The sequence below is a fragment of the Tupaia chinensis genome, unplaced genomic scaffold (genome assembly GCF_000334495.1).
Source record: "Tupaia chinensis unplaced genomic scaffold, TupChi_1.0 Scaffold000674_2, whole genome shotgun sequence".
NCBI classification, from domain to species: Eukaryota; Metazoa; Chordata; class Mammalia; order Scandentia; family Tupaiidae; genus Tupaia; species Tupaia belangeri.
In genome coordinates, this window is record NW_006160198.1 from 3,387,786 (window position 1) to 3,415,151 (window position 27,366).

The 27,366-nt window shown below is 36.9% G+C and overlaps 2 protein-coding genes across 9 annotated transcripts in view; one reads left to right on the forward strand and one right to left on the reverse strand.

The window, feature by feature from the left end:
* LY75 (lymphocyte antigen 75) overlaps positions 1 to 6,760 on the forward strand; it is a 192,109-nt gene extending 185,349 nt beyond the window's left edge. Inside the window, exon 39 of the mRNA XM_027776510.1 lies at positions 6,471 to 6,760. Coding sequence (XP_027632311.1) covers positions 6,471 to 6,673 — 203 coding nt within the window. The 3' untranslated portion in view covers positions 6,674 to 6,760. The remainder of the gene's footprint in view (positions 1 to 6,470) is intronic.
* A 2,128-nt stretch (positions 6,761 to 8,888) lies between these two features.
* Positions 8,889 to 27,366, reverse strand: part of MARCHF7 (membrane associated ring-CH-type finger 7) — a 39,865-nt gene continuing 21,387 nt past the window's right edge. The window contains exons 6-11 of one of the 8 annotated variants that reach the window (XR_003551388.1): positions 27,124 to 27,174; positions 23,254 to 23,423; positions 20,782 to 20,914; positions 16,841 to 16,954; positions 15,253 to 15,301; positions 8,889 to 12,180 (exon numbers count right to left, since the gene is read on the reverse strand). Coding sequence is in view for 6 of the 8 variants with exons in the window: in XM_027776506.1 (XP_027632307.1) it covers positions 15,137 to 15,301; positions 16,841 to 16,954; positions 20,805 to 20,914; positions 23,254 to 23,423; positions 27,124 to 27,174 (610 nt within the window). In the remaining 2 variants the exon portion in view is untranslated. Of the gene's footprint in view, positions 12,181 to 14,853; positions 15,302 to 16,840; positions 16,955 to 20,781; positions 20,915 to 23,253; positions 23,424 to 27,123; positions 27,175 to 27,366 lie in introns of those variants that run through there. The other 7 variants (XM_027776508.1, XR_003551389.1, XM_027776509.1 and 4 more) reach the window with 7 other exon arrangements.

Here is a 27,366-nt window from a genome sequence, read left to right on the forward strand (position 1 = left end):
AGAGTCATCTTGGAATTCATTCTGAATATATAAGGGGACTTCTAAAAATTCAGAGAAATAAAATACAAGTTTATTTTGGTGCAATGAAATTCTGAAATTGGGGCCAGCAGGTGGCTTAGTGGTGAAGATGCTGGATCCCACACAGCCAACTTCGTGGTTCAAATCCTGGACCTGGAAGCTTGAAAAACACACTGGGGGCACTGTGCATATATGCTGAAAATCCCAAGAGGAACGATTTCTCTTTCTTTCTCTGTCGCTCTCTGGCAAGTACATGCACCCTGTGGCCCCCCCAAAATTTTTAAATTGTTTTTTCATAATACGCATCTTCTATGAGCCTTCTGAAGATCCTAGACATATGTAAATCGATCTTATTTAAAGGTATGTGGATAATTTAGTGAGTAAATACTATGTGCCAGGCTTTCTTCCAAAGTTAGACAATGAAGCAGAACAATGAACAAGAGAGAAAAAGCCTCTACTCTCAAGCTTACAATCTTGTAGGAAGGGTAAAACAAGAGACATGGTATGTCAGATGGTGACATATACTGCAGGGGAAAAGGATGAATGTGAGTATAGAGAGAAAAGAGGTGTTGCTTTTCTTTCATTTTTAAAAGTAGGATGGTAGGGAAGACCACACTGGTAAGGCCATATTTGAGCAAAATGAAGACCCAATGGAAATGAAAGGAAGGTGGAAAGCCTGCCATACAGACAGAATTCAGGCTTACTCTCATTTTAAAGAGTAATACTACCACCGAGTTAAAGCAGTGAGACAGGGCCAGCAGTAATGCAACACTCTACAATACTGACGGCACATGGAAGCATTCTGAGTTTGCATCTCAAGTAATTCTGGCAGGCTAAGTTTGGCAGTGGATTGCAGCATGGGACTTTGTTGGGATTATCTGTAGCTTTCCCTCTGATAGGAAAAATAAACTTGGGAGTGGTACTAATAAGTTAAGTGTAGGGGCAGTCTTGGCCAAGGGAAGTTCTCTTTCGCACAAGTGTAAGCTGGAAGAATCCCTTGGGAATAATGCTGTCAAGAGAACTAAGGTGGTTATAGCAGCGTGCACACAGTATGGTCAGCATGGGAAAGTCAGGCCAAACTGGGTTCAGTCAAGGTTACTGAGATGATGCAGGAGTTAAAGCTTGAATAAGTAGGCATTAGGCAGGAGAGACAGAAAATGGTATCAAGAGGACAGATAGATCAGTGCTTTACCAACATGAACTTGGGCAAGTCATTTACACCCTGTGCCACAGAGTGAAATGTACACAGTTGGTATACTTAATAAATTAACCTGTAGTAAGGGTTCAACAGATTATTTTAAGTTATTGTTAAGAGTGAGTCATGTACTCTGAACCACAGATGATGACTGTCAGAACTAGGGCATGAAGATGGCAGAGGATAAACCTTAAGACAGTAAAAAGGTTAAAGACAAATTCCTGATTAGTGAATGGAGAGGAAATCTAGGATAATGCATAAATTTCTACATTAGATAGTGACTCTCCATTTACGGGAATTTAAAATAGAATGGATGGGGAAGTAAGTGGGGAGAGGCACTGGCTATATACACTTATCTATATATTTACATAGAGCCACCATGTCTTTTTTTTTAATGGTCATGATAGACTGTGTGCTTATGACAGGGCTTGGTCACACCATGATCCCCTCCCCTCTAGTCCTCTGTCCCAAGGACCCTGGGCATGAGTCCAGTGTTTCAAGGCTGACTAGGCTGGGGACTCAAACTGCAGCTGGCATGTGGCTTCCAGCTCTAGTCTGGTGCACAATCTACTGTGCCAGAAGCTAGGCCACAGAAAGTTTTGAGTCAACAAAGATGATTAGGAAGAAGGCTGAAATATAAATCTAAGGGAGAATGTAATGTCAGGGAAGCAAAATGAGAAGACAGATTTAAGGCAGGGTGGTCAACAATCTTACTGTCTCAGGTTGAAGTTTTTATGTGCTTATACAGTTAAGTCATGTAGAATACTTGGTGACCTATGTCAGTTTTCAGAAGGTAGATTAAAAAAATAAGACTGTCTGGGTCTGGTAAATGACAGGGAAGAGAAGTGAAAGCTTCTCTTCCAATTTTTGCTTTTTCTCCAATTTCCTTAATTAAGACTAAGGAAAAAAAATTAACTAGTAATAGATGTTAGGTAATAGCAATTATTTGCTCAAGCACACAAACATTTTTCTTTTAATTAATTAGATAATAAACTTAATGTAGAAATATCCTTTGTCCAGATATAAACCTTACACACATATTTTTAAAATTTGGTATAAGGCACATGCACTTGCTGAGAGGGAGGGAGGGAGGGAGGGAGGGAGAGAAAACATTTCCTGGCAGGAATGGCCAGGCCACAATCCCTTTTGCTGATCCATTCTCCTCAGGATATTGGGCACACAAGCACACACGCCCAGCATGTTTTTCAAGCTGCTGGGCCTGGGACCTGAATCACAATTGGCTGTGTGGGATCCAGCCTACTTTACCTTCACGCTACCTGGCTGTCACCACATACTGCTTTAATATTGCCTTAAGACTGGCTTTGTCCCACATTTTAGCTTGCAGCTGGCAAACTAAAAGCCCTGTAGGCAACTTGGCCACACAAATCACTTGTAGAATGTGTCCCAACAATCTTGAATGCTGTCTTGTTCTTAGGATACCAGATCTTTTAATTTTCTGTTGTGTGGTTATGGGCCTATAAGTAGTTCTCATTTACATGCTCTTTTAGACTCAATATTTTATTATTATTTTTTAATCTACTGTTATGATCATGTGACTTTTTAAAGTAGACATACTCTTGATTATAATAATGTATTACTATATATTCATTAAGAAGTTAAAGTGCTCACATTAGTAAATTTAGGGCGAAAAACTAAAAATGAGCTGTGTTAAATTTAATAAAAAAACTATTTAGCTATGTACAAATCCAATCTTAACTCATTTTATGGAATTTTTGGCTTTTTAAATTTTATAGTCTTGGGGGATCAGCAATTGGCGTAATGGCTGTGTCGCTGGACTCCTATGTAGCTGACTGCAGTTGGAGACCTGGAATCGGTGGCTTAAACTCATGCTGAGCACGTGTGCATGCACGTGCAAGATCCCGAGGAGAATAGAGAAGGGATTGCGGCGTGGCCATCTCTCCTGGGGGGTGATTTCTCGCTCGCTCTTTTTCTGGCGAGCGCATGCCCCCTTTCCAAAGCAAAAACCTCTTCCCCCCAAAAAATTTCTTTTCTTACTGTCTCTAGTAAGAATCATACCTACCCCTCATATTTTACCAAACTGAGATTACAAAATTTTAGGATTGAAAGATAAATCACTTGTCATTTTCTTCACTCCTCACAAATGTTTTTGCTTTTTGTGTGTGTGTGTTTTAAGAGATTTTACCTATAGGGCGTGTGCACTTGCCCAAGAGACAAAGACAAAAAGTGTGACCTTGCTACAGTCCCTCCTCCATTCTCAACTCAGGATTTTGGCATGTGCACACACGTGCCCAGCTTGAGTTTTCTTTTTTTTTTAATAATAATTTATTTTATTTATTCATTCATTGTATATTTTAGTTTGACCAGAGAGAGACAGAGGGTGAGAGTGAGAGAGAGGAAGTGAGAAAGCAAGCCACCAGATTCAGGGCTTGAATCCTGGTTGGCCATGTGGGAGTGTCCAGCGCCTTAACCACCAGGCAACCTGCTGATCCCCAGCTTGAGTTTTAAACCGCCAGGTCTGGCGCTTTAACTACAGTCAACTACGGGGGAGTCCAGCAACATAACCATCCGCCACCTGCTGGTTACATTTTTTAATTTTTAATTACCAGAGGAATGTGCATTCTCCAGATAGACAGTACAACCCACAATAGGTGTGGTCATGCTGCAATACCCTCTCTGCCATGTCTCTCTGCTGTCGGTACTTTTAGGCACGCCTGCACATGAGCCTGGCATGTTTTAAAAGTCATTGGAGCCTGAATTCAAACCACAACTGCCATGTGGTGGGAGCCAGCTCTCTTAACCACTAGGCCATGTGACAAAATCCTCAATGGTGTTTTATTTTTTAGTTTGGCTATAGGGTATGTGTGCTTGCCAGAGAGAAAGGTGAGAAACCACCCTATGCCAGGATGATAGCCAACTTGCAATTCAGTCTCCTACCTGAATTTTTTTTTTGGAGAGGTTTTTCGCTATAGGGTGCGTGCGCTCGCCAGCCAGCCAGAGACATAGAGACAGAAAGCGAGAAATCACCCCCCCAGAGGGGATGGTCATGCCGCAATCCCTTCTCCTCCATTCTCCTCTTGGGATTTTGGGCACGCACGCACACGCACCCGGCGTGAGTTTTAAGCCACCAGGGCCGGGACGCAAACTGCGGTCGACTACGTGGGAGTCCAGCAACATAGCCATTACGCTAACTGGTGAGTTCCCTCCTATCAGAATTTTGAGTGGACATGCACACATGCACCCAGTGTGATTTTCAAGCCACTGGTCCAGGACTTAAACTGTAGTTGGCCATGTAGGATCCAGCACCTTCATAACCACCATGCCACCTGCTGCTCCACCCCCCCATCAATATATATATATATTTTTTTTTGGAGAGATTTTCACTGTAGGGCGCGTGCGCTCGCCAGACAGACAGAGAGAGACATAGAGACAGAAACCGAGAAATCACCCCCCAGGGGGGATGGTCACGCCGCAATCCCTTCTCCTCCATTCTCCTCTCGGGATCTTGGGCACGCATACACAAGCGCCCAGCTTGAGTTTTAAGCCACCGGGTCCGGGACACGAACCGCGGTCGACTACGTGGGAGTCCAGCGACATAGCCATTACGCTAACTGCTGGTTCCCTCCCCATCAATATTTTTGAATTATCAGTGGCTCTCCCTTACCTTAATGATTTTTGGCTAGATTTATGTCAGTAATCTTTAATTCTTCCAGGTCTCATTTTAAAAAGCATCAGATGAAATAATCAATGAGTATATTGAAATGAAAATGCATGTCTAAAAAAAATTCTGAATTTTTTTCCAATACTTGGAGGTTATGGAAGGGCTTAATTAAAAAAAAAATTAGCCACGAGACATATGCAAATAAGGCAAATAGGTTAGGGAATGGTATATATCACAACAGCATTTAAAAAATTGAATGGGGGTGAGACCAGCAGTTAGCATAATGGTTATGTCGCTGGACTCCCACGTATTCGACCATGGTTTGTGTCCCGGACCTGGTGGCTTAAAACTCACGCCAGACGCGTGTGCGTGCGTGCCCAAAATCCCGAGAGGAGAATGGAGAAGGGATTGCAGCGTGACCATCCCCCCTGGGGGGTGATTTCTTGCTTTCTGTCTGTCTCTTTCTGTCTGGTGAGCACACGCGCCCTATAGCAAAAACCTCTCCAAAAAAAAAAAATTTTTTTTAAATGAACGGGGGGACCAGCAGTTAGCGTAATGGCTATGTCACTGGACACCCATGTAGTCGACTGTGGTTCCCGTCCCAGACCTGGTGGCTTAAAACTCACGCCGGGCGTGTGTGTGGATGCCCAAGATCCTGAGAGGACAATGGAGAAGGGATTGCATGGCCATTCCCCCAGGGGATGATTTCCCGCTTTCAGTCTGTCTGTCTGTCTGGCAACCGCATATGCCCTATAGCAAAAACCTCTCCCCCTCCCCCCCCAAAAAAAGAAAAAAAGTAAAGAAAAAGGGGGGGGCACTGTTAAGCTTTTATGTATCCCAAAAAAGACAAAACAAAAACCATCTACACTGAAAACCTAATTACTTTGTTGAAGATGAAGAATAAGGTAATATCCTCGAATTAGATTCCCACACACTGTCATGCATACTCTGAAAAAGTACACTGTACCCCAGAAAGCTAGACAGCCATGAAATGTAAATTAAAACAAAAGCAAAAAAAAAATACCTTCCCCAAAGTATTTTTCTCCTAACTTCTAAAACAAGTAATTTTCCACAACTGAACTCAATTCATATAAAAAGATAATGAGGGTTCTTAATAGGCAAGAACTGCAAGGCTGTGAATACTAAGTTGTTCAGTAGAAGACACAAATACTTGAATGACTGCAAAAAAACAAAAAGTCCAGATACTCACTGTCGCTCTTGGTGTATTTTCATTGACACAAATCTTTAACCTTAAAAACCTGTCAAACCATTAAACCTCATTAATGTACACACATTCAGGTATCACTGTTCCTAAAGAGACCAGTAGGTCTGAATTTGCGACATCTTAGAGGAAAATAGTGCATCTGGATGATTTGAAGATCTTCAGTAGACTAGAGAACTGCAAATTTTACTTGAAAATTTAAAGTATGACCATTTTTCAAGCTAAAAATAAAAATATGACAGTAATATATAATTTCATCCCTCTCATCTGTGTGGAAAATTCTCAAGAGATAAATATTTAAATAATGTATTATATCAATTCTTGCATTCCCCAAAATGTTGTATTTGTGATTAGTATAACCTGATCTTGGTTATGTTTTCTCTTTTCCGTTGCAGATAACCACATTTTAATAGCTGCTCTAGTGATTGCTAGCATGGTAATTTTGACAGTTTTGGGAGCAATCATTTGGTTCCTCTACAAAAGAAACTCTGAATCTGGTTTTGCCACAGTGTTTTCAACTGCCCCCCAATCACCTTATGATGACGACTGTGTTTTGGTAGTTGCAGAAGAAAATGACTACGCTGTTCAATTCAACTAAATGTTTTTTTGGTAATCTCAGACTAAGCCATCAAATGCCTTGACTGCAATTTCTATGTGAGATTTTAACGTAAAACTTGACAATGTAGCTTTTATGGTATTACTTATTCTATCAACATTATTTTCACGTACTAATAGATTTTTGACAAAAATTAATCCTGAGGTTCCTCATGAAAATGAGTTTTAGGACAGGAATGATCTGGACCAGTTGGTGTGGTGGCTAATGTTGCTGGATCCTACTTGGTTGACTCTGATTCGAGTCCTGGACCTGGCGGCTTGAATAACATGCCGGGTACATGTGCATACATGCCCAAAAATCTGAGAGGGGAGTGAAGGGCACCCACCCACCCTCCCTGTGGGTATGTGTTTTCTGTTTCCCTCTCTACAGGGAGCACACACACAGTTTGGCAAATTAAAAGGCCTTTAAAAAAATTTATATTTTAGTGGTTTTTAACCACCCCTTCAAATGCTGAACCTTTCAGTCAAATGAAGAAATGCTTCATACAGAGATCGATCCAAGACAGTGGTACAGCAGTTAAAGCACTCTGTGACACAGACCCACAGGGAATGGCTGCTGGTGCAGGTCCATATCTGGGGGGGTCCCCCTGAGCACTCTTGGCAAGTGTGCCCATGATCCAGGGCAGGGGGAGGGGTGTGAATTGTGGCATCAAGACCCTGTTGGTGTTCTCTCTCTTGGTCATTAAGAAATTTTAAAAAGAACACAACTAAAAACCTGGACCGTTTGTTTCACCTACCCTCACCTCTTCCCTCTCATTTAGTTGAACCTATTTAGTTTAGTTTCACTACTTTACTTCCAAACATGATAGGGAGAGTAAGACTGATTTTAAAAATAGGTCTTATATATTTTTTAAAGAATTATTTTTATTTTATTTATATTCATTTTACTCTCATTTGACAAAAGACAGAGACAGAAAGAGAGAAAGCAAGACGTTGCCAGGTTCTGAACTTGAACCGTAGTCAGCCACATAGGAGTGCCCAGCCCCCTAACCAACACACCACCTGCTTGTCCCAGGTCTTACATATTTTTAAATATCCTTGATACTGGTTATTGTGGAAAATAATTTCTATAGTATCTTAACCTTCCACTGTCATAAGATGAAGAAAATTTTAGATTTAATATCCACTACTCCATATAATTAACTTCATACTATTAGATGTAGTATTTTAGGGCACGTATTACAAACTACTGAACTTTTAATAAAATTTTTCCAGTTTTGTTAAACAACAAATTATAGCTGTGTAGCTGTGTTCAGGAAGGCATGGAAAAGGCTGGCAATGAGATTAAATACATCATAGTGTCCCCTTTAAAGAATTGTTTTCCTGGGACCAGCAGTTAGCATAATGGCTATGTTGCTGGATTCCCATATAGTAGACCGCGGTTCGAGTCCTGGACCTGGAGGCTTAAACTCATGCTGGGTGCGTGTGTGTGCGCCCAAGATCCTGAGGGGAGAATGGAGGAGAAGGGATTGTGGCGTGGCTATCCCCCCTGGGGGGTGATTTCTCACTGTCTGTTTGTCTCTTTCTGATGAGCGCATGTGCCCTATAGCAAAAACCTCCCCCCCCCCAAAAAAAATTGTTTTCCTGCCACTGTACATTTTTATCTCATGCACCCCACACATTTATAAAATTTTTCCTTCAGTAACGTAAGCAAGGATTGAAGAAAAACAAGTGCAGCAATAGTGATGATAAAAGTTTCAGTGCATTTATTGTACATTTTTAAAGACAAATGTGGGGACCAGCAGATGGTGTAATGGCTGTGTCGCTGGACTTCTATGTAGTTCACCACAGTTGAGTTCCAGACCTAGTAGCTTAAACTCACTCTGGACGCGTGTACGTCCATGCCCAAGATCCCGAGAGGAGAATGGAGATTGCGGCGTGGCCATCCCTCTTAAGAGGGTGATTTCTCGCTGTCTCTCTGTCTTTCTGATGAGTGCACACACCCCATAGCAAAAACCTCAGCAACAAAAAAAAAGACAAAAGGTGAAAATAATCATTTGGGGTGATAATAATCATTTGGGGAGGAAAAATCCCCACAAAACCAACAAAAAAGGAAGCTGAAAATGAATAATTTTTTCTTCAGTGTCTTTTATAACACAAAAACAAAATTAGAAGGATAAAAAATATAGACTCCACATAAAATTACACTTTTTGTATTGAGGAGCTTGAAAGTTTAAGTGTTCTCCCCCAAAGCTACATTCCTTTAATTATTTTATGAGGAATAATTTTCTCATGGGGAGCCACACTGTTTCCAGCTTGATTAATGGCAACAAAGTCCCAGCCTGTGCGGTCTGTTCTCAGTGACCACTATGAATAAAAAACATCCCTCATCAGAATTGAGAGCACTATTGTTAATGACATGAATAACTACAAAGTGGTGACAGAAAACTGCAGGGTGTGGTCATGAGGCACTTTATGAAGCAAGTGTTACACTACCTGTATTACATGGACACACTGTACTCCATAAGTGCTTTAAACCTGAGATTTTGTTTAGTGATGGAGATTGCTATTTTATTATAGATATCTACTAATAGTTATAACTGTGAACATTATGGTCTGGAATTCCTTGCCCTACCAAATTTCTACCACTCATTTAAGAATGGAGACCAATCTTTATCAATTTCCTAAAACCAACCGTCTCAAATCTCAAGCACTACAATGTCCAATCATTTAGTATATTAAGTACAGTTTAAAATTCAGCCCATCAACTACATTAACTACATCACATGTGGTTATTGGCTAACTTTACTAGGCAATGTACATAACATTTCCATTATTATACAGTTTTATTGGATAGTTCTGGCTCTAGAATCACCCCTTCAACTCAACTTCATAAATTTTTTTCTGTACATTTTGACAAATTCTACCTAATGCCAGCTTATCCATAAGTTTTAAACTGTAATTTAAGTTTCAATGTTTGACTTCACTCTCCAACAGGTCTAGAAGCCCCCAGTAATGAAGATACTAAATCTTAGTTTTTTTTAATATTACAACATCTATACCAGGCACTTATATCGATTCACTGGTCATCAGATAAGTAGATCCTTCAAGGCATTATTTATTTTTAATATTAACAATTACATATGCAGGCTTATTTACTACATTCAGAATGTAGAAAATGCTTCAATATCTGGGTTCCAGCTAAAAATAACAATTCTTCTGTTTGGCAGATATCTAGGGAGAATGACATTTTAAGTTACATTTAGGAATATGCTATCTTGGTGGTAAGGAATACATGGTCTGTTTATTTCTGTTCAGAATTTTAAACTGATAATGATTTCTTTTTCATTTCTTCTTATCCAGGTGTCACAATTACACTATCAAGCTAATATGGTATCCAGGTGTCACAATTACACTATCAAGCTAATATGGCAAATATTTAAGTATTAAGTGATAATGAGGAACTGCTGAGTCATTGGAAAAGCCATGACATATTTTTGGTTTTCTAGGCAAAAAAGTGTCATGACTTTTTTCATGATCCAATACAATACTTATCACTCAGGACATTCTCTGTTATCCCTGTCATTTAGCTTCTAATGACAAACTATATATAAATTATATGCATACCAACCAAATGTTTTCTACCATTTAAATTATTTAAATAAAAATTTTGTGGGATAAGCAGAAGACACTTAATTTTTATAATGAATCCTATTAGCAATTTAAATACTTCTGGGCCAGCTCTGTCATTTGGTAGTTAAAGCAGTCAGAACCCACTTGGCCAACCCTGCAGTTCAAGTCCTAGACCTAGCAGCTTGAGAAACACACTGGGTGCATGTGCATGCCTGTCCCAAATCCTGACAGGATGGAGAAACTGAGAAGAGACTGTAGCATGCCCATTCCCAAAGTAGGGAGCCTTCTCCCTCTCTCTGGTGAGTACATGCATCCTCTGGCAAAAATTAGGAAAAAGAAAAGAAAAAAAAAGTATGTACTTCAAATTCAAAGCACCTCCGAAGACCTATAGAATATATTAACACTGGCATCTTTAAATTCTGTGTTTTTGTTTTAAGTAAGGCAATGGAAGGATAATAGGCAAGAGCTGAACTAATGTTTTAGAAACATTTATATCACTACATTCAACAGCTTTTGAACTTTTAATAAGATTCTAGACTATAAGGTTTGAAGTCATCTTAGAGCACCCATTTAAAAGGAAACATTTCAAGCTATGAATCAATCGGTATGCACTTTATTTCAAGCCAAGAGATTACATAAGACCAACAAAGTAAGTGTAGGCAAACTGTTCATTCACATTTGAGAAATTACATGGTTTCTATTTAGGTTCTGAAAAAGTAGTTTGTTGCTGTGACAGCAGACTTTAACTTGAAACTGCCTGAAGGTGTTTTAAAGTGTATTTTAAGGGTGTTGACAGAAGAAAAAATACAGTGTTATGAAAGTATACACAACTTATCACCACAGTGTACACCTATGTTCACCTGTTCTTCAAAGGTAGTGAAAAATATTAGTAAGTCATTCAAATAAATGCTCAGAATTACCAAGGAACAGTTAAAAACAATCAGGATCCAAATAGGTTATTTATATTATATTTATCTATAAAGTGACAACACTAAAAACCACATTGAAAACCAGTGTTTTAAACTTTGAATGTGGGATTTAAAAATATTCTATTAACTTTAGAGTGCAATAATTTTCTTAACCAAACAGTATTTGACTGGCAATTCTGATATAATATACAGCTGTGATACTCCTAAAAGGAATATATACATACTATGGGCTACTGCATTTTGCAAATCAGTACAAAAATTTGTCCATCATTTATATATTTTATATTTATATACTTTTTTAAAAATTAGGTTTTATTGCGAAGTTAATTTAGAATTTAAATTAAATTTGGAAACCTAATATAATACTCTCCATAACTTTCTCCCCAATCTTTTTAAAATATTTTTATTTTTAAACACTGGAAGCAAATGATTACCAAAATGAGACTGCAACTTAAGGCATTTAAAAGAAAAATAACTAGGTGCCATATGGCATTTTATTTCAAAAGCATATTTGTCTCACTTTTCTCACTAGCAAGAGACTAAAACACGAACCTTTTTCATAAATATGACTATATTAACCAGAACACACACAAAAAAGTTAATAGGCATCGCTTAGATATCTAAAACAAGGGTAATACTTTCCCACTCACCTAAAAGAAAAATACTTTTGATTACCAGTTTATAAACATCAGATTTGCTGGCCATGTTAAAAGATCCAACGGAATTTTAACGCAGCCAACCTTGAGCATGAATATATATATATATATACACACATATATATATATATACACACACACACATATATATATTCATTATATATACAGATAGTCAATGTATTTAATAGGCATTCCCCCACAAAATTAATTCATACTTAATTGCCAGTTTTAATAAACACTTGTTCACAGATCATCCATTTGTCTTATATGAAGTTAGGCAATATCAAATGTTCTGTTAAGGTCTCCATCTTCTTCAGAATCATCCTCTGAAGCTGTTGAAAGAAAACAGGATGATCAAGAATGATTTTAAGGGGGATGAGAATGGGCAGTATAAACATGAATCCAGAACAGCAATGACTTATAAAACAAAAATCCCAATTTAGTATACTGTTTGGTCAAAATGATAAGTTATCATGACAGGGTTAGGGTGGTTTGGCTGTGGGTGATGCCCATCCACAATGTTCCCACCCCACCGTGTCTTTCTGTGATATTATCTCTTTTTTTCATAAAAATGAAAATGTTTAAAAATGTAGATCAAGAGCATCTGCTACAACATTTCTGAGATCCACTCGTTTTCATAGAAGATAATGATATATATAGTATATATATATATATACATATATATATATATATATACACACTACAGAAAAAGTGAATTTAAAACAAGTGCTCTCACACACCTGAGTAGAATCTGGCTTATTACCGCTGCATGTTTGATGCATCCGATGAGAATGAAAAAAAATGTACATAGAATAACAGGTTATGGGTGTTCTTGCAATTTTCAAAGCTATGTCTACACAATGCCAAAGAAAAGCTCTTATTTCATTAAATCAAAGAAGCATTATATAGACACAGCCTAAGTTAAAATAATTGGATTCAGTATAATCCTATTGTTGAGATTATCGCCATGTCTCCATACTGTCAGAAACTTATCACTTTTTCAACACTTCTAACCTCAAATTATTCAGTAGTCATTAATGGCACAAGAATTTAGGAAGGGCACAGTAAGTATAAAACAGTGTATTCTGTTAAACACTTTGCAAGTGAAAGAAAAGGAAAGTTCACTAAAATAAACATTTAACCAGCATCCCCCCCTCTATTATCAAAAGCAGAAAGGTTAACGTTGTCTAGTCTTGTATTACTATTGGATCATTTAAGAATACTCAGCAAATGCAATCCACCTAAATCAAACAAAGAAACCGTCTGCAGCACTTACAGATAAAATCGAATTTAAATAAATCATTCCAAGTATATACCTAGACTGTGACAATATAAACCCTATGGTTAAGTTTTACGCTAGGTCATGGAAGAATGCCAAACTAAAAAACAGTAATTTTTTAGGGAACTTCTTATGCTTTATATTTGATTAATTCTATAGGAAAGGAAAATTTAGTCAAAACTAATTTCCAGAATATATTAACACTCTTGATACTACAGAGTTAACTTGCAGTCTTTCCCTCTCAGCTGAGTTTGGGTTATTCCACTTCCATCTTTTTCCTGTCTTTCTCACATGTTGGAAGCGAATATTACTATAGTTAGTAACTAAATTGTAAATGAGAATATTTTTAATAAAAAATGGGAAATCTGGGGAAAATGTACACTAAAACAAATTACTATCATCATCACATTTAACAAAGTACAAAATAAAGAGACCTTTGAATTAGTTAACACAGGGTTCTGAACTACTAAGGGGAAAATTTATTTACACAAAATGAATTCCGATTGACTCCTTTTACTTTCACATTACTGACTAAGGCAGTGAAAATGTGTTGCAGTGTTTTCCCAAGACCTTTTAAAATTGAAAAATAGTACAGATTAATGACATAAATCTGTCTTAGAATAATCTAAGACATGGAATAAAAAGTTAGGATAAAAGGTTTTTAAGAGATCTAAGTCATTTTCAAACATTACTTCAAAGGATGCTGAGCTTTTTCTAAAGGTTAAAATGTTAGATACACTCTAAGTAATACTCTAAGTATTTGGAAAATGATTATAGAAAGTAATCAACTGGAGACTGCATAGTAAAAAATGTTAAGCCAAAGGTGGCTTGATGATTAGTGCAGCTAGACTCCACATGTCTGTACAATTCGAGTTCTGATCTAATACCTGTGCATGAATGCCCAAAATCCCTCAGGAGGGAAAAATGTAGGAAAAGGGATTGCTGTGTAATCATTCCCCATGGGGGGAGGGGTGTTTTCTCACTTTATTGCTCTCTAGCAAGGGCATGTGCCCCTTAGGAAATTTAAAAACAAATGAAACACTCCTAAAAGTATATCAGAATGGAGTCTGCTGCTTTGGGTGAAAAAGTCAAACACACAGAGACTGAGTGGGGGTAATCTTAGATTCCCAGGAACTGTTCCAGAGCCACCAATACCTATGCCCACCTGATATAGAGCAGGAAGTTGTTGGACTCTGAGAAGAGGGTAGGCTGAGAAGATGCCTGTGAAGATTTGGGCATTAAGTGCCTTACATAGGATCCTAGACAGAAGATTCTAATGCTGGAACATAATTCTTAAGAGACTGAAGTTGCTGGTGGAGCTTGCTGCCTATTAAAGGTCCATGAGGACTTAACAAGGAGCAAAAAAAAAAAAGACCTATAGCTTCTGTGGTACAACTCAGACTCAGGATCCTTTCTTCCCTATTTTCCTGGAACAATACATAAGCCCAGAAAAAAACACTTATATGGTTTACAAAGGTAAATAAGAAGTAAAATTTCTTAAAAAAAAAAAAAAAAAAAAAAAAGGTTATAACCGATTAAGAAATAAGGGTTTTTTTAAAGACAGATTTTTGCTATAGAGTGTATGTGCTTGCTGGAGAGAGAGAGTGAGAGCAAGAAATCACCCCAAAGGGGAATGGCCACACCTCAGATCCCTCTCCTCCATTTTCCTCTTGGGATTTTGGGCACACAAGCATATGCACCCGGTATGAGGTTTTAAGCCATGGGGTCTGGGCCTCGAACAGTGGTCAACTATGTGGGAGTCCAGCAACGTAACCATTATGCCATCTGCTGGTTCCAAGAAATGAGGTCTTATTAGTTAAAATTTTATATCTCCTTTTTGATTACAAGTGCAAAAAGCAGTGATCAAAAATAAATATCTAAAATAAAAGTAAATACTGGTGGGTAAAATTATACCTTTCAGTAGCTTAAAATAAATCTCAAAAATAAGCATTTCCTAAATAATGTCATTTGCCCAAAATGCATTCCCCAAATAAATCATTTTGGTATTATTAAGCCTGTAAACAAAGCTCTAATTTGGTCAAAAAGTATATACTTAGATTTTGCCCTGTGGGTTTAATTTGCAATAGTAAATTCAACAAGTCTAGGGAGCGGAAATTCCACCTACTTTCGAGATCTTCCATATGTGCCTGAAGAGTTCTTGCAAGGTTAATAAACTAGAAACAATGCAGAAAGAAATACAGTAGTTTAAATGTTGCAAGTGGATCTAAGAGAGAATCAGTATAGGAGATTTATTTCTACTTAAGTCAAATCCCATTTTAAGCCTTTAGAGGTCCTTCTTCCCACATTATTATAAATTATAAGCTTAGCAAGGGTTATCATTTCTTTAAAGTTTAAATAATCATTATTAATAATGTAGAACCAGTTTCTTGAAATTGGGAGCAGACACAATAAAATAATTTCATCTAATGGTTTTGTCATCTTTTATAACTTTTTAAAAAATTATGAAATGGAATGGGGGAAAAAACAAAAATGCTTGCGATTTGGACTCAAATGTGTCTGATTTTAGTGGTCAATTCAAACAAACAAACAAAAACACCTAAGAATATTTTCCTGCCTACATTCGATAGCTCTGAAAGTTCATTCAGTTCTATACTACTAAAAAAAATCCTAAAAATGACTTTCATTGTAGTATTAACAGTTAATATTAACATTTACATAGGCATAAATTCAAGACATATGCTCTGTATGCTTTATTCATTCTGAAGAATTTAGATATTTTCTTAATAAATCCTTTTATGGCATTAACTAAAGGTAGAAGTTCCTGATTCTACAGTATTTAGAAGTTAAGAGATCTTTGTTCAAATTCTGAACACTCTTTTGATAGTTCATTCTATCTCAATGATGATGATCTGGCAGTTGGTTTACTGGACAACTGTCTGCATGATAATAAAATACAAAAAGAAATTTTGTTAATTTGGATATATGTTGAGGTAAAATTTAGCTATATATTGAATTGCTATTACTTGGTAATTTTCAAAATAAAAACTCCTTAATGTGAAATCTATAATTTTTATCACATTTATATAAAAAAAGTTTGAAGGATATATTTATAAACACATTCAAGTATGAAGTGTTGAGAATGCTACTGTAATGAGATATATATCTTAGGCCTGCTACACAAAATGGCCAAAGCAGAACAGTTTTCTCGGATATATTAAGGCAAACAGTATCATTTACATATATACCTAACAAGGATCTAGTCTAAATACTGTATTATGGCTAAGAGCATACATGGTAATTACCAACTTGTCCATATCTTAAATACTCTAATTACTTATAAGTTAGTAACTGGTATCTTTTATGGCAATAATAAAGTTAATTTTCCATATTTTGGCTGTTGGAATTCAGTTTCAGGTTTCTTAGTTATACTAAAGTTTCATTTGTTTGCTTGTTTTTGAAATTGAAAACATTTTCCCTTGGTGTTTCAAATTCTGTCAATTTTTCACTAAAATATGTTCCAATTTACCTTCAAGAACTGAAAAATTACTTTTTTCTCTAAAATTGCTTTATGAGAAAATTAGGTTGTGTATTGAAGACAGCAATTTCTATTAAATCTACAGTACCTTTAAAGAAATATTTAAAAACAAGAGATCCCCAAAGGAACTAAAATAAAACATGAAACAATCTATTTTTCAAGGCAAACAACTGCTGTACCACACCCTCCCTTTCTTCCCCACTCTAATATTACTTACCCGGACACGTGTGCTTGGTTCATTTGTATTTCCCATCATATCAGAAAAGCTTTGTTCGCACAAGTGCAGTAACACAACTAGGTAGAGACCAGAGCTGATAAACTCATACTCAGCCTTCAACAATGAAGCAAACAGAGAAAGAAAACAAAGAACATGGAGAATAAAAAATTAGTAGAACTGAGACTGATATCCACAGCATGCTGATAAACTAGAGGAAAGCACTCTTACCTAATTCCTACTAAGGGATATAGTGTCATCTATTAAAATAAGAAATAAAATGCTGCCCTTAATAACTTAATAAAATTTTACTAATGCCATATAATGAGTCCAAATAGGTGAGAATATCTATTCTCACTTAGGCTTCCTTTATGTAATAATTTATAAAAAAAGTGAAACTTTTGAAGTGTTTTGATGGTGAAATGCTTGGCTTTTCTATAAAGCTGTAAGAGATTTTATTTTACGAATAGCAAGAGCTATTTATGTTTACTTAAAAAAATTACCATTTCACTTACAGCTAAATAAATATTCTAACAGTTATTCTCATAGCTCAGTTGTTTCTTGGATAATACAATTAAGTTAAAGGTAAATAAAAGAATGAACTAACAAATTTAACGAAGTAACTCATTTACATGGAAATTTGCAGTTGGTAAAAAAAGTTTTTAGGTTCAAAGTTCTGTTGTTTTTAAGCTGGGAATAAAAATCATAAATAAAAGTGTTAATAAAAATTTGGTCTGGGGACCGGAAGGTAGCATGGTGGCTAAGGTCGCTGGATTCCCATATAGCCAATTACAGTTCTTATCCTGGACCTGGCAGCTTGCTTTCTCACCTTCTCTCTCTCTCTGTCCTTCTCTGGTCAAATTTAAAAAAATAAAATTAAAAAAATTCATGGAAAAAAAAAAAACTGGTCTGTCCTGTGATGTTTTTTAAAAACACTTTTGTCCACAGGGCACGTGTACTCCCAATAGAACAGAATGAGTTAAAGTGAGAAATGACACCCCCCCACACACACACACACAGGGGATGGCCATGCTGCAGTCCCTTCTCTTACATTTGCCTCTTGGTAATTTGGACACACAGGCAAACATGCACCCAGTGTGATTTATTTTTTTTAAAGAGGTTTTTGCCTTAGGGTGTGTGCACTGGCCAGAGAGAGAAAGAGGGAGACAGAGACAGTGAGAGAGAGAGTGAGAAATCACACCACTAGGGTAATGGTCACGCTACAATCCCTTCTCCTCCATTTTCCTCCTGGGATTCTGGGCATGCATGCACCCCTGGCATGATTTTCAAGCCACCAGGTCTGGGACTCAAACCGCAGTCAGTCATGTGGGAGTCCAGTGATGTAATTGCTATGTTATCTGCTGGTCCCCGCAGTGTGACTTTTAGGTCATAGGGTCCAGGACTCAAACTGCTAGTCTGCCATGTGGGATCCAGCACTTTAACCAGCATGCCACCTACTGGCCCCTGTCCTGTGACTTTTTTTTCTTTTAGACAAATGAATTATCTGTAAGTTGTATCCTGTTTTTGGTAATTAAGTTCAAAACTGTACACTCTTAGTACCAACTTTAGCAATTAAGTGGTTATCAGATTCTTCTAAATATTCAAGAAAAATGAAATTCGTTTATTAAAATTTATGAAACATTTCTTTAAATGCTTCGCCTTTTTACTTATTTTTAACTTAAAAGGAAATCTTATATAAAAAATATTTTTTAAATTTTAATGGGGGCTGGCAGGTGGCACAGTCGTAAAAGGCACTGGATTCCCACATGGCTGACAGTGGTTCAAGTCCCAGACATGGCAGCTTGCTTTCTCACTTTTCCTTTCTCTCTCTCTCTCTGTCTCTGTCTGGTTAAATTAAAAAATAGTAATAATAAATGGGATTAAATAAATAAGTCTTTAAAAAATTTTAGCGATGTATGCCTTATCTTTTAATAGCTGAAGCTACTGGGTAACAAGGAAATAAACTATAAAAACTACTCACTTAAAATGAGGGTAGTTGTTAGGCCACTAGAATCCATGATTCACATAAAACAAATTAAAGCCAAGAAGCTTAATGAAGGTTGTCACTCTGTTTATAATGACACTATCTAGTATTTCCTAACATTTCCAAATTAATAATGGGGGTCATTAAAATGCTTGGAGAACAATAAAAACAGCCCTGACCTGACCACATTAAAAACAAAAAACCCCTACTTTTCTTGTTTTGGTTTTTGCCACAGGGAACATGCACTGGCCAGAGAGGAGAGAGACAGAGAAACTGTGAGGGAAAGTGAGAAATCACACCCCAGTGGACATGGCCACTCGCCAATCCCTTCTCCATTCTTCTGGAATTTTGAGTGTGTGCACACATGTGCCTGGTATGAGTTTCTTTTTTTAAAGGGAGAATTTTTTGGCAATCTGGCACGTACCCTTGCCAGAGAGTGAGTGACAGAGAGAGAGAAAGTGAGATATCACCCCTTAGGGGGGATGGCCATGCCACAATCCCTTCTCTTCCATCCTCCTCTTGGGATTTTGGGCACTGCAAGCACCTGTGCCTGGCATGAGTTTCAAGCTGCCAGTTCTGGGACTTGAACAGCGCCTGGCTACAAAAGTTAGTGCCTTAACCACTATGCTACCTGCTATCCCAGGAAAGAACTAACTTTTGAGAGACATGATGGAGCATCTAGAGAAGAAAGATGGCTGGAAAAAAATAAGTCTTTTGAATCCTACTCTAATTTGAAGAAGGGAAAACTTTATATATGTATAAATCTGATATGATATATCCCCTGCATTATCCCACTTTCCCATGCTCTTTTTCATTCTTTAAAGTACCAGTGCTCAGCTATCCAGAGACTCCTTGAGAATTTAAGATAGTTCCTTGCTGAAAGAGATTTTATTTTTGGATAACTGGCTCATTAGAGAATAAAACAATGTAAATGGCATTAGAGAATAGCATCTATGCTACATCAGCTGCCTAATGTTTCATTTTTTAGGTCAGTAATTTTTAACCTTGATCCAAGCAATTAACTTCAAGGGGCCTGGGAATCCTTTAAATGGTATGTTCTGTAAGGAGGGTCCATAGTTTAATTAGATTTTCAAAGGGTATCCATTATTCCCACATTTGAAAAATAAGGCCTGCTCACAAATGATCACATATTCTATGAGTTCATTTACACAAAATATCCAGAATAAGTAAATTCAAAAAACAACAAAGATTGGTGGTTGCCAAGGGCTGGAAAGAATGGGGAGCAACTGCTTAATGGGTACAAATTTTCTTATGGAATGCAGAAATGTTTTTTGAAACTGAACAGATGGTGGTTATGCAATGTGAATGTATTAACACCACTGAACTGTTCACTTTAAAATAGCTTTCATATTCTGGGAACCTCACCACATTATTAGAAAAGGAAGGGTGCCCATTATCCCATAATTTAAAAAGTGTTTTTGAAGCATTTTGTGTATTCCCTTGCCATCAGACCTCTTTTTATAACAAATATGTTAACTATACTTGGACAGTTTGACTCTATAGTCACCCTTGAAGTCTCTTTAAACACATTCCTCCAGACTTTTCCACTAGCAGGGAAAAAGGTAGAAATATCAAGCTCTTTCTAACTGTATCATTTAAGCATCTTAAAAACTTACAGCCCTGGGGAAATAAGCTTAGTTTGGGACCACTGTCCTAGGGTTTATAGGACACACAATGAATTTTACCATAACGAATTTAGAACTTGTGATTTGATTGTTGTTTACATATAAGAAGTTGGTGAAAAATAAAATTATCAAAGCATACATAAAATGACATATTTTTTTGATGCAAAAATGCATCATGTTGCTCCCGATGACCCAATAATGCACTTAACTGGGAATTATGTTAATAACATTATTATTATATTAATGCAGGGTTTCTGACCATGATTTAATCTTTTCTTCAAGAGTTGTCCCTTAAGCATAGAATAGACACTTACCAAATTAGGCAAAATATACTAACTTGTTCATTTGCATGAGCTCTATGTAGTTCATGAATATCAAAATCCTCCAGGTTAAGCTGCAACTTCTCTTTACAAAGTTCACAGGTGGTTACAGCCTCTAATGAAGAACCTGGCAAAAATTAATTACAAATAAAGCTTAGTTTTACAATGTCTTCAGAAAATGCTTTCTCCAAAGTGCTATTTAAAATATAAAAATCTTTATCAACAAGGAGAAAAGAAGGGAAAGAAGACTGCATTACTGCAGTAAACCAGTAATATGTCCTAAAATAGCAAACCTTAATTGCACTGTGCATTTCAGGTCCTGCCTGCCCAATGGTATTTAAGCCTCCACCCATTATTTAGGTATCTCTGTTGTTTTTTCCCTCCCAGATACTTATTCATCATTGATGGTGGGAAGGTGGCAAAGGCAATGAAATGTCATCTATGCTCCTTCCTTCTCAAGCCTTTTGGCATGATGCTATGAAAACAATGTTTAATGAAAGCAACTCAAACAAGTTATATATCCAGTCCATTATCTCTGAAGTGAGTGCACATACCGAAGACTTTTGGGAAACTAAGGAATGTGCCTGCCCTAGAGGCTAAACAGAGATCCTTCTTTGTCTAGATAACAACTCCTTTAAGTCATGAAAGGAATTAATTACATGCTACAACACAGATGAATCCTGAAAACTTCAATGATTCTGATCCACAGCCAGGGTTGGGAACCAACTTAAAATAAAATAAAAAAACAAAAAAACAAACAAACAAACAAACAAAACACTCAAAATCCTATAGCTACCAGAGTACTAGAGTCAATATTCCAACCTAACTAGAAAAACCACTGTACTTCAATAATAACTACATTTTACCTACTTTCCTTTATATCCAACGCTGGTAATCTAATTGTTAACATATCAGAAGTTGAGTCAAACTATTCTTCATTTAGCAGAAAAACATGCTAAGGTACTTTATGTGTAATCTCTTATTTAATCTACCGAACAGTTATTTGATAAAGTCCATATGTCCAAAAGAAAACTCTTGATTTCCTTTTCCAAATCTAATGCACTTCCAGCTTCCTTAATTTAGTAAACAGTATTTCCATTCACCTAGTAGTTTGAGGAAAAACTATGAATTTTAAGACTGTTCTTTCTCTTATATTCCACCACATCCAACACAAGTTTTATATTAATAGAACCCACTTCTGGGACCAGCAGTTAGCCTAATGGCTATGTTGCTGGACTCCCACGTGGTCGACTGCGGTTCGAGTCCTGGACCTGGCGGCTTAAACTCACACCGGGTGCATGTGCGTGTGTGCCCAAGATCCTGAGAGAATGGATTGTGGCGTGGCCATCCTCCCTGGGGGGTGGGGGTGGGGGTGGGGTGTGATTTCTCGCTTTCTATCTCTTTCTGGCGAGCACACGCACCCTATAGCAAAAACCTCTCTCTCTCAAAAAATAAATTCAGAAGCTTTCTTGAATCTTTCTCTTTTTTTTTTAAGTTTGCCAGAGGGTATGTGCACTCAATGAAGAGACAGAGATAGAGAAAGTAAGAAAACAATCCCCCCCATGGGGGATGGTAATACTACAATCTCTTTCACTTCATTTATCCTTCCCTTCGGAGATTTTTGATATACACACACATGTGTACTCAGAATGTTCTTCAATCAGCCAGATCTGGGACTTGAACTGTGTAGTCAGCCATGTGGGATTTATCCATCGTAACCACCATGCCACCAGCTGGTCTTAGAATCTATCCATTTTATCATAAACATCATTGCTACCATATGCTACCCATCACCAATTCTAACAAGTGATACTATAATAGACTCCTAGTTGGGCTCCCTCAATCCACTTTTGTCCTTCTAAAGTCCATTTTCCACAGAGAAGCAAGACATAAATAAGATATGATTCCCTTTACCTTGTTTTCCACCAGACTTAAATGGCCTCACCTCAGAAAGGCATTCTCTTAAGCCCCAGTATCGCTAAATGCAAGAGCAGGATTGTATGTCTTGCTCATATCTGGAACTATGCATGACTCCAAAACTGCCACTCCATAAACAAATGAATCCTCTACAATAGTCTTATTGTAATTCCATAAGTGACACAACAGCAATAGAAACAATACAACTTTCTCAAGTACATACAGCTAGTAAATAATAAGTGTATTTCTTTCATCAAGAGGTTCTTATATGAAATAAAAGTGACCAGCAATCACATACTACAACTGTACTATACATACATGAAGTAGTTTGTTGGATAATGAAGTATAAGAAACATTACATAAATTTAACTTATGAAACAAGACTAATGCTCTTTAATGATTTTGCTGAGACTTCAAAAATGAGTAAAATACTTTGGGTAGTCGTGTTTCAATAATCAATTAATTACAATCACAAACTTGTTAACAAAAATATTAGCATAAGTACATGTCTTGGAGAATTTTGAAAATACACAAAGGAGTAAATCTTACCAGAGTTAATTTTGGCCTGTAACCATTTTTTCATACATTCTTGGTGAACATACTGCAAGCTTCCCGTGCATTTGCATGGCTCTATCAGCAAATTAGATGATGATGCAGCTGCCATCTGACATATTCTACATAAGTCACCTTCTTCTTCTTCAGAGTCCTCTAAAAGGAGGCTGGAAAAGAAGGCACATTTCCCAAGCAAAGCTATCGTAACTCAGCCTAGTTTGTTATTTCTAGTCACCCATATTCCCAAACAATCTTTTGTTATTTCTACTGATGTTTTCTAGACAGGAAAAAGTAATAGTACCAACGATAATCAACAGTAAACGTCATGAAAAACCATTTCACTGAAAATGAAAACTAAGGCCAATTAAGGTGCCCACATAGCAAAAGTCTACTGCAGTTTGACTCCAGACATGTTAGCTTGAGGAACATGCCAGTTACGTGTGCGTGCATGCATACCTGCTCAAAATTTTAAAAAAGACAGAGAAAGGGAGAAAAAGGGACAGTGTCATGAATGAGGGAGCTTTTTCCTTTCCCTCTAGTGAGCACACATGCTACAAATAAATAAATAAATAAATAAGGTAGTAAATATCTTAATGGTAAATGGAATAAGCTATCTTGTTGTTTATCTTGATCAGCTTTAAGCAATTTTGTCTTTGGTAGCATGGTTTTACTTCTATGTACTTTTTCTTTATTCATGACAGTGCATGAGTATACACAAGACTTAGAAATGGATAAATACATAGATTAGCATCCTCCTTCTAAGGGAGTGCTCATGCTGTGATTCTGTGTCTCTAGCCCAACAGATATCGAACACCTGCATACACGCCTGGCATGTTTCAATCAGACAGGGTTGGGGATTCAAACCACTGTTGCCATGTGGGATCAAGCTTCTTTTGGGTAGTATCATCACTGCACCATGGAACCAGCCCACTTCTCTATTTTCTATAATCACTTTATAAGTACTCCTAAATTTTTAAAATTTCTGCAGTAACCCAGACTAGTTCAAGTTCTGAAGTAGAAAGATGATGTGTTTATCACCTTTGTCTTCCACCTTTCGCAAAATCTTAAGTATTCCTATGATTTAAACTGGCTTATGGTTTCTCATTTATATGTTCTCAGAACCACATATATAAACTGATAAAAATTTTTTGTTACATTAAAGAAAGAATAGAAAAAGTACTTTATAAAATTCTGTTTCTCCCATCCCCAGCAATCTTACCAAATCATCTTGGTGTCTACTAGACTAGGCTTTTAAAGCATGGGACACTTTCCACTAACCTATGTTTTCAGGTTGAACAGGCCAATATACACTTTAATTTTAATGTAGTTTATTATAAATGAGATTTTTGTTGTTGTTGTTAAAATCCCTTTTGTGTTCACTGCTGGCATGAAAGAGGTTAAAAAAAAAAAGGCTATAATCTAAAAATCTGAAATGCTTCAAAATGTGAAACTTTCTGAGCACCAGTATGATACTACAAGTAGAAAATTCCACTTGATCTTACATAAGTTGCTACTAAAATGCTATAATACAAAAATATTGTATAAAACTACTTTTACACTATGTGTTTACATATATTGGAACATAAATTCTCTATTTAGACTTGGGCTCCATCTCCAGCATATTTCATGTGTATTCATATATGCCAAAATGCAAAAAAACCTGAAATCTGGAAACATATTTCCAATAAGGGATATTTAAGTTGTACTTAGTGAATTGTTAGGACTATTGAGACTGGCAGGTGGCTTGGTGGTTAAGGACACTGGACTCCCACATGGCTGACTGTAGTTCAAATCTTGGACCTGGCAGTTTATTTTCTGACTCCTCCCACACCTGCTCTGTCCCTTTCTGGTCAAAATTAAAAATAAACAAACATAAATGATATAATGTTTTTTTTAAAATAGACAGACTATTGAACTGTTACTGAAATACAACCTGGTTTTTATGATTCCTAAGTTAACTTAGCAAAAGACATGTAGAAAGAGATGAATAATCAACTTTTAGGTGACTTTTGTGCCCTAGCTTAATCATATTCATGATCTCAAGAATAAATATTAGGTGGTCAGAAAAGTCATGACGTATTTTCTGTTTTTTTGTTTGTTTGTTTGTTTGTTTAAAGTCGAAACTTCATCATGACTTTCCTGAAAACTCAATATTTAGTTTTAAATTAAACTTTCCCAGGCCAGCCAGTGGTGGGATGGTTAAGGCAACTGGATCCCAGATAATTTACTGTACAGTTTGAGTCCTGGACCCAGCAGCTTGAAAAATATGCCAGGTGCACATGAGCATGCCCAGAATCCCAAGAGGAGAATGGAGAAGAAACTGCAGGGTGGCCATCTTCCCTGGGAGGTGGCTTTCTCAATCTCCCCACCCCCATTTTTCCCTGGTGAACACTTGTGTCCTACAGCAAAGTAGAAAAAACAAAACTTTCTTCCCTTCATAATTTCATTGGTATTTTACGTGGGATATTGAGTTTTTTATATCCTTATTAATTTCATTGCACAATGTTCTAAAATCCTCATGTATGGAGCAACTTATACTTAAGGCATACACACACACACTCACTCACTCTATGGCAAAATAACTAACAAATGTTTAAGCTAAATGCTTTTTTGGAGAGGTTTTCGCTATAGGACGTGTACGCTCACTAGAGAGACAGAGAGATAGAAAGCGAGAAATCACCGCCCCGGGGGGATGGTCACGACACAATCCCTTCTCCTCCATTCTCCTCTTGGGATCATGGGCACGCATGCACACGTGCCTGGCATGAGTTTAAGCCACCGAGTCTGTCACTCAAACCAGACAACTACATGGGAGTTCAGCAATATAGCCATTACGCTAACTGCTGGTCCCTAAGCTAAATGTTTAAACTAACTACACAGCATGGTGCTGGCTCTGCCCTCTGTTTCCACTACTGTGCTCAATTTAGCCTAATTTTGAGAGTAAGAAATATAATAGATAGCATACAATCAAAGGGAACTGCTATAATAAGCAAACATTAGAACTAAGACTACTAGGGTAAAGTAAATTTCTTTTAAGAAAAATAGCACATTTAAAAACAAGATTAATAGCCATATGGTAAAATCTGTCTTATAGACACACAGTAGCCCAATGTCCAACATTTCAGGAATCATGTATAGTTTCCTTTATCATCAAAGAGTTAGATCTGAATACATATTCTTGTTAAAAGTACAAAATAATCTAAGATGATAACAAATATGTTCCTCCATTCTGTTACAATATGCCTTTATGAAAAAGAAAAGAAAAAGTTTACCATATAACTTTAGTGTTATATGTCTTTTCTTCATATCATCTATGTATTAGTTTGTCATAAAATTTATTTTAATACTAAATAACTAGACTAAAATGACGATAGTCTGTTTGGGACTAAAATCTCTGGTCTTTCATCTTTTCACCCTTACCAGTGATTTTAAAGTAATGTTCAACTCTATAAAATACTCCTTTTGTATGAAAAGATACCCTGAATTTTAAACTAGTATCTTTGTTAAATAACCCTAACATGTGTGAAGATTTAATATACCCTTGGACTGCAAAAACAAAATAAAAACTAACTGTAGCCTAGCTGTAATGGCAGAGGCAGAGGGGAAACTGCTGCACAGAGATCGAATGGAAGGTTCAATGTTTATATCCAGGGTCTACCTAAATCTGCTGGCTAGCTAGCTGCTGAGCTGGGGTGAGGATTGCAGCATAAACACCCTGTCAAGGGAACCTTTCTCTCTCATTTAAAGGAAATAAACTTTAAAAAACAAAAAATGTATGCATTTAATTTTTCTTATTCCAGTAAAGAGCTGAGGTGAGAAATATAAATGGTAAATAAGTTATCTTAGTAAAGACTAAAACAGACTTACTGGTAATCCATGAACACTTCGTTCCTCTTACCAATCCCATTTACTGGTTGTCTATCAAGAAGTAAGGTAAGAGATTATAATTTTTTTCCTTTGTGTGTATATATACCCATAATTGGTTAAAAATTATATTCAGATTATCTCTTAATACAATTCACGTTTCCAACTCCCTACCCTCCTTTATTAACTCTCTTACCTATTTACCTGTGAGTGAGACACTAACATCTTATCTTGGTAAATATTAGG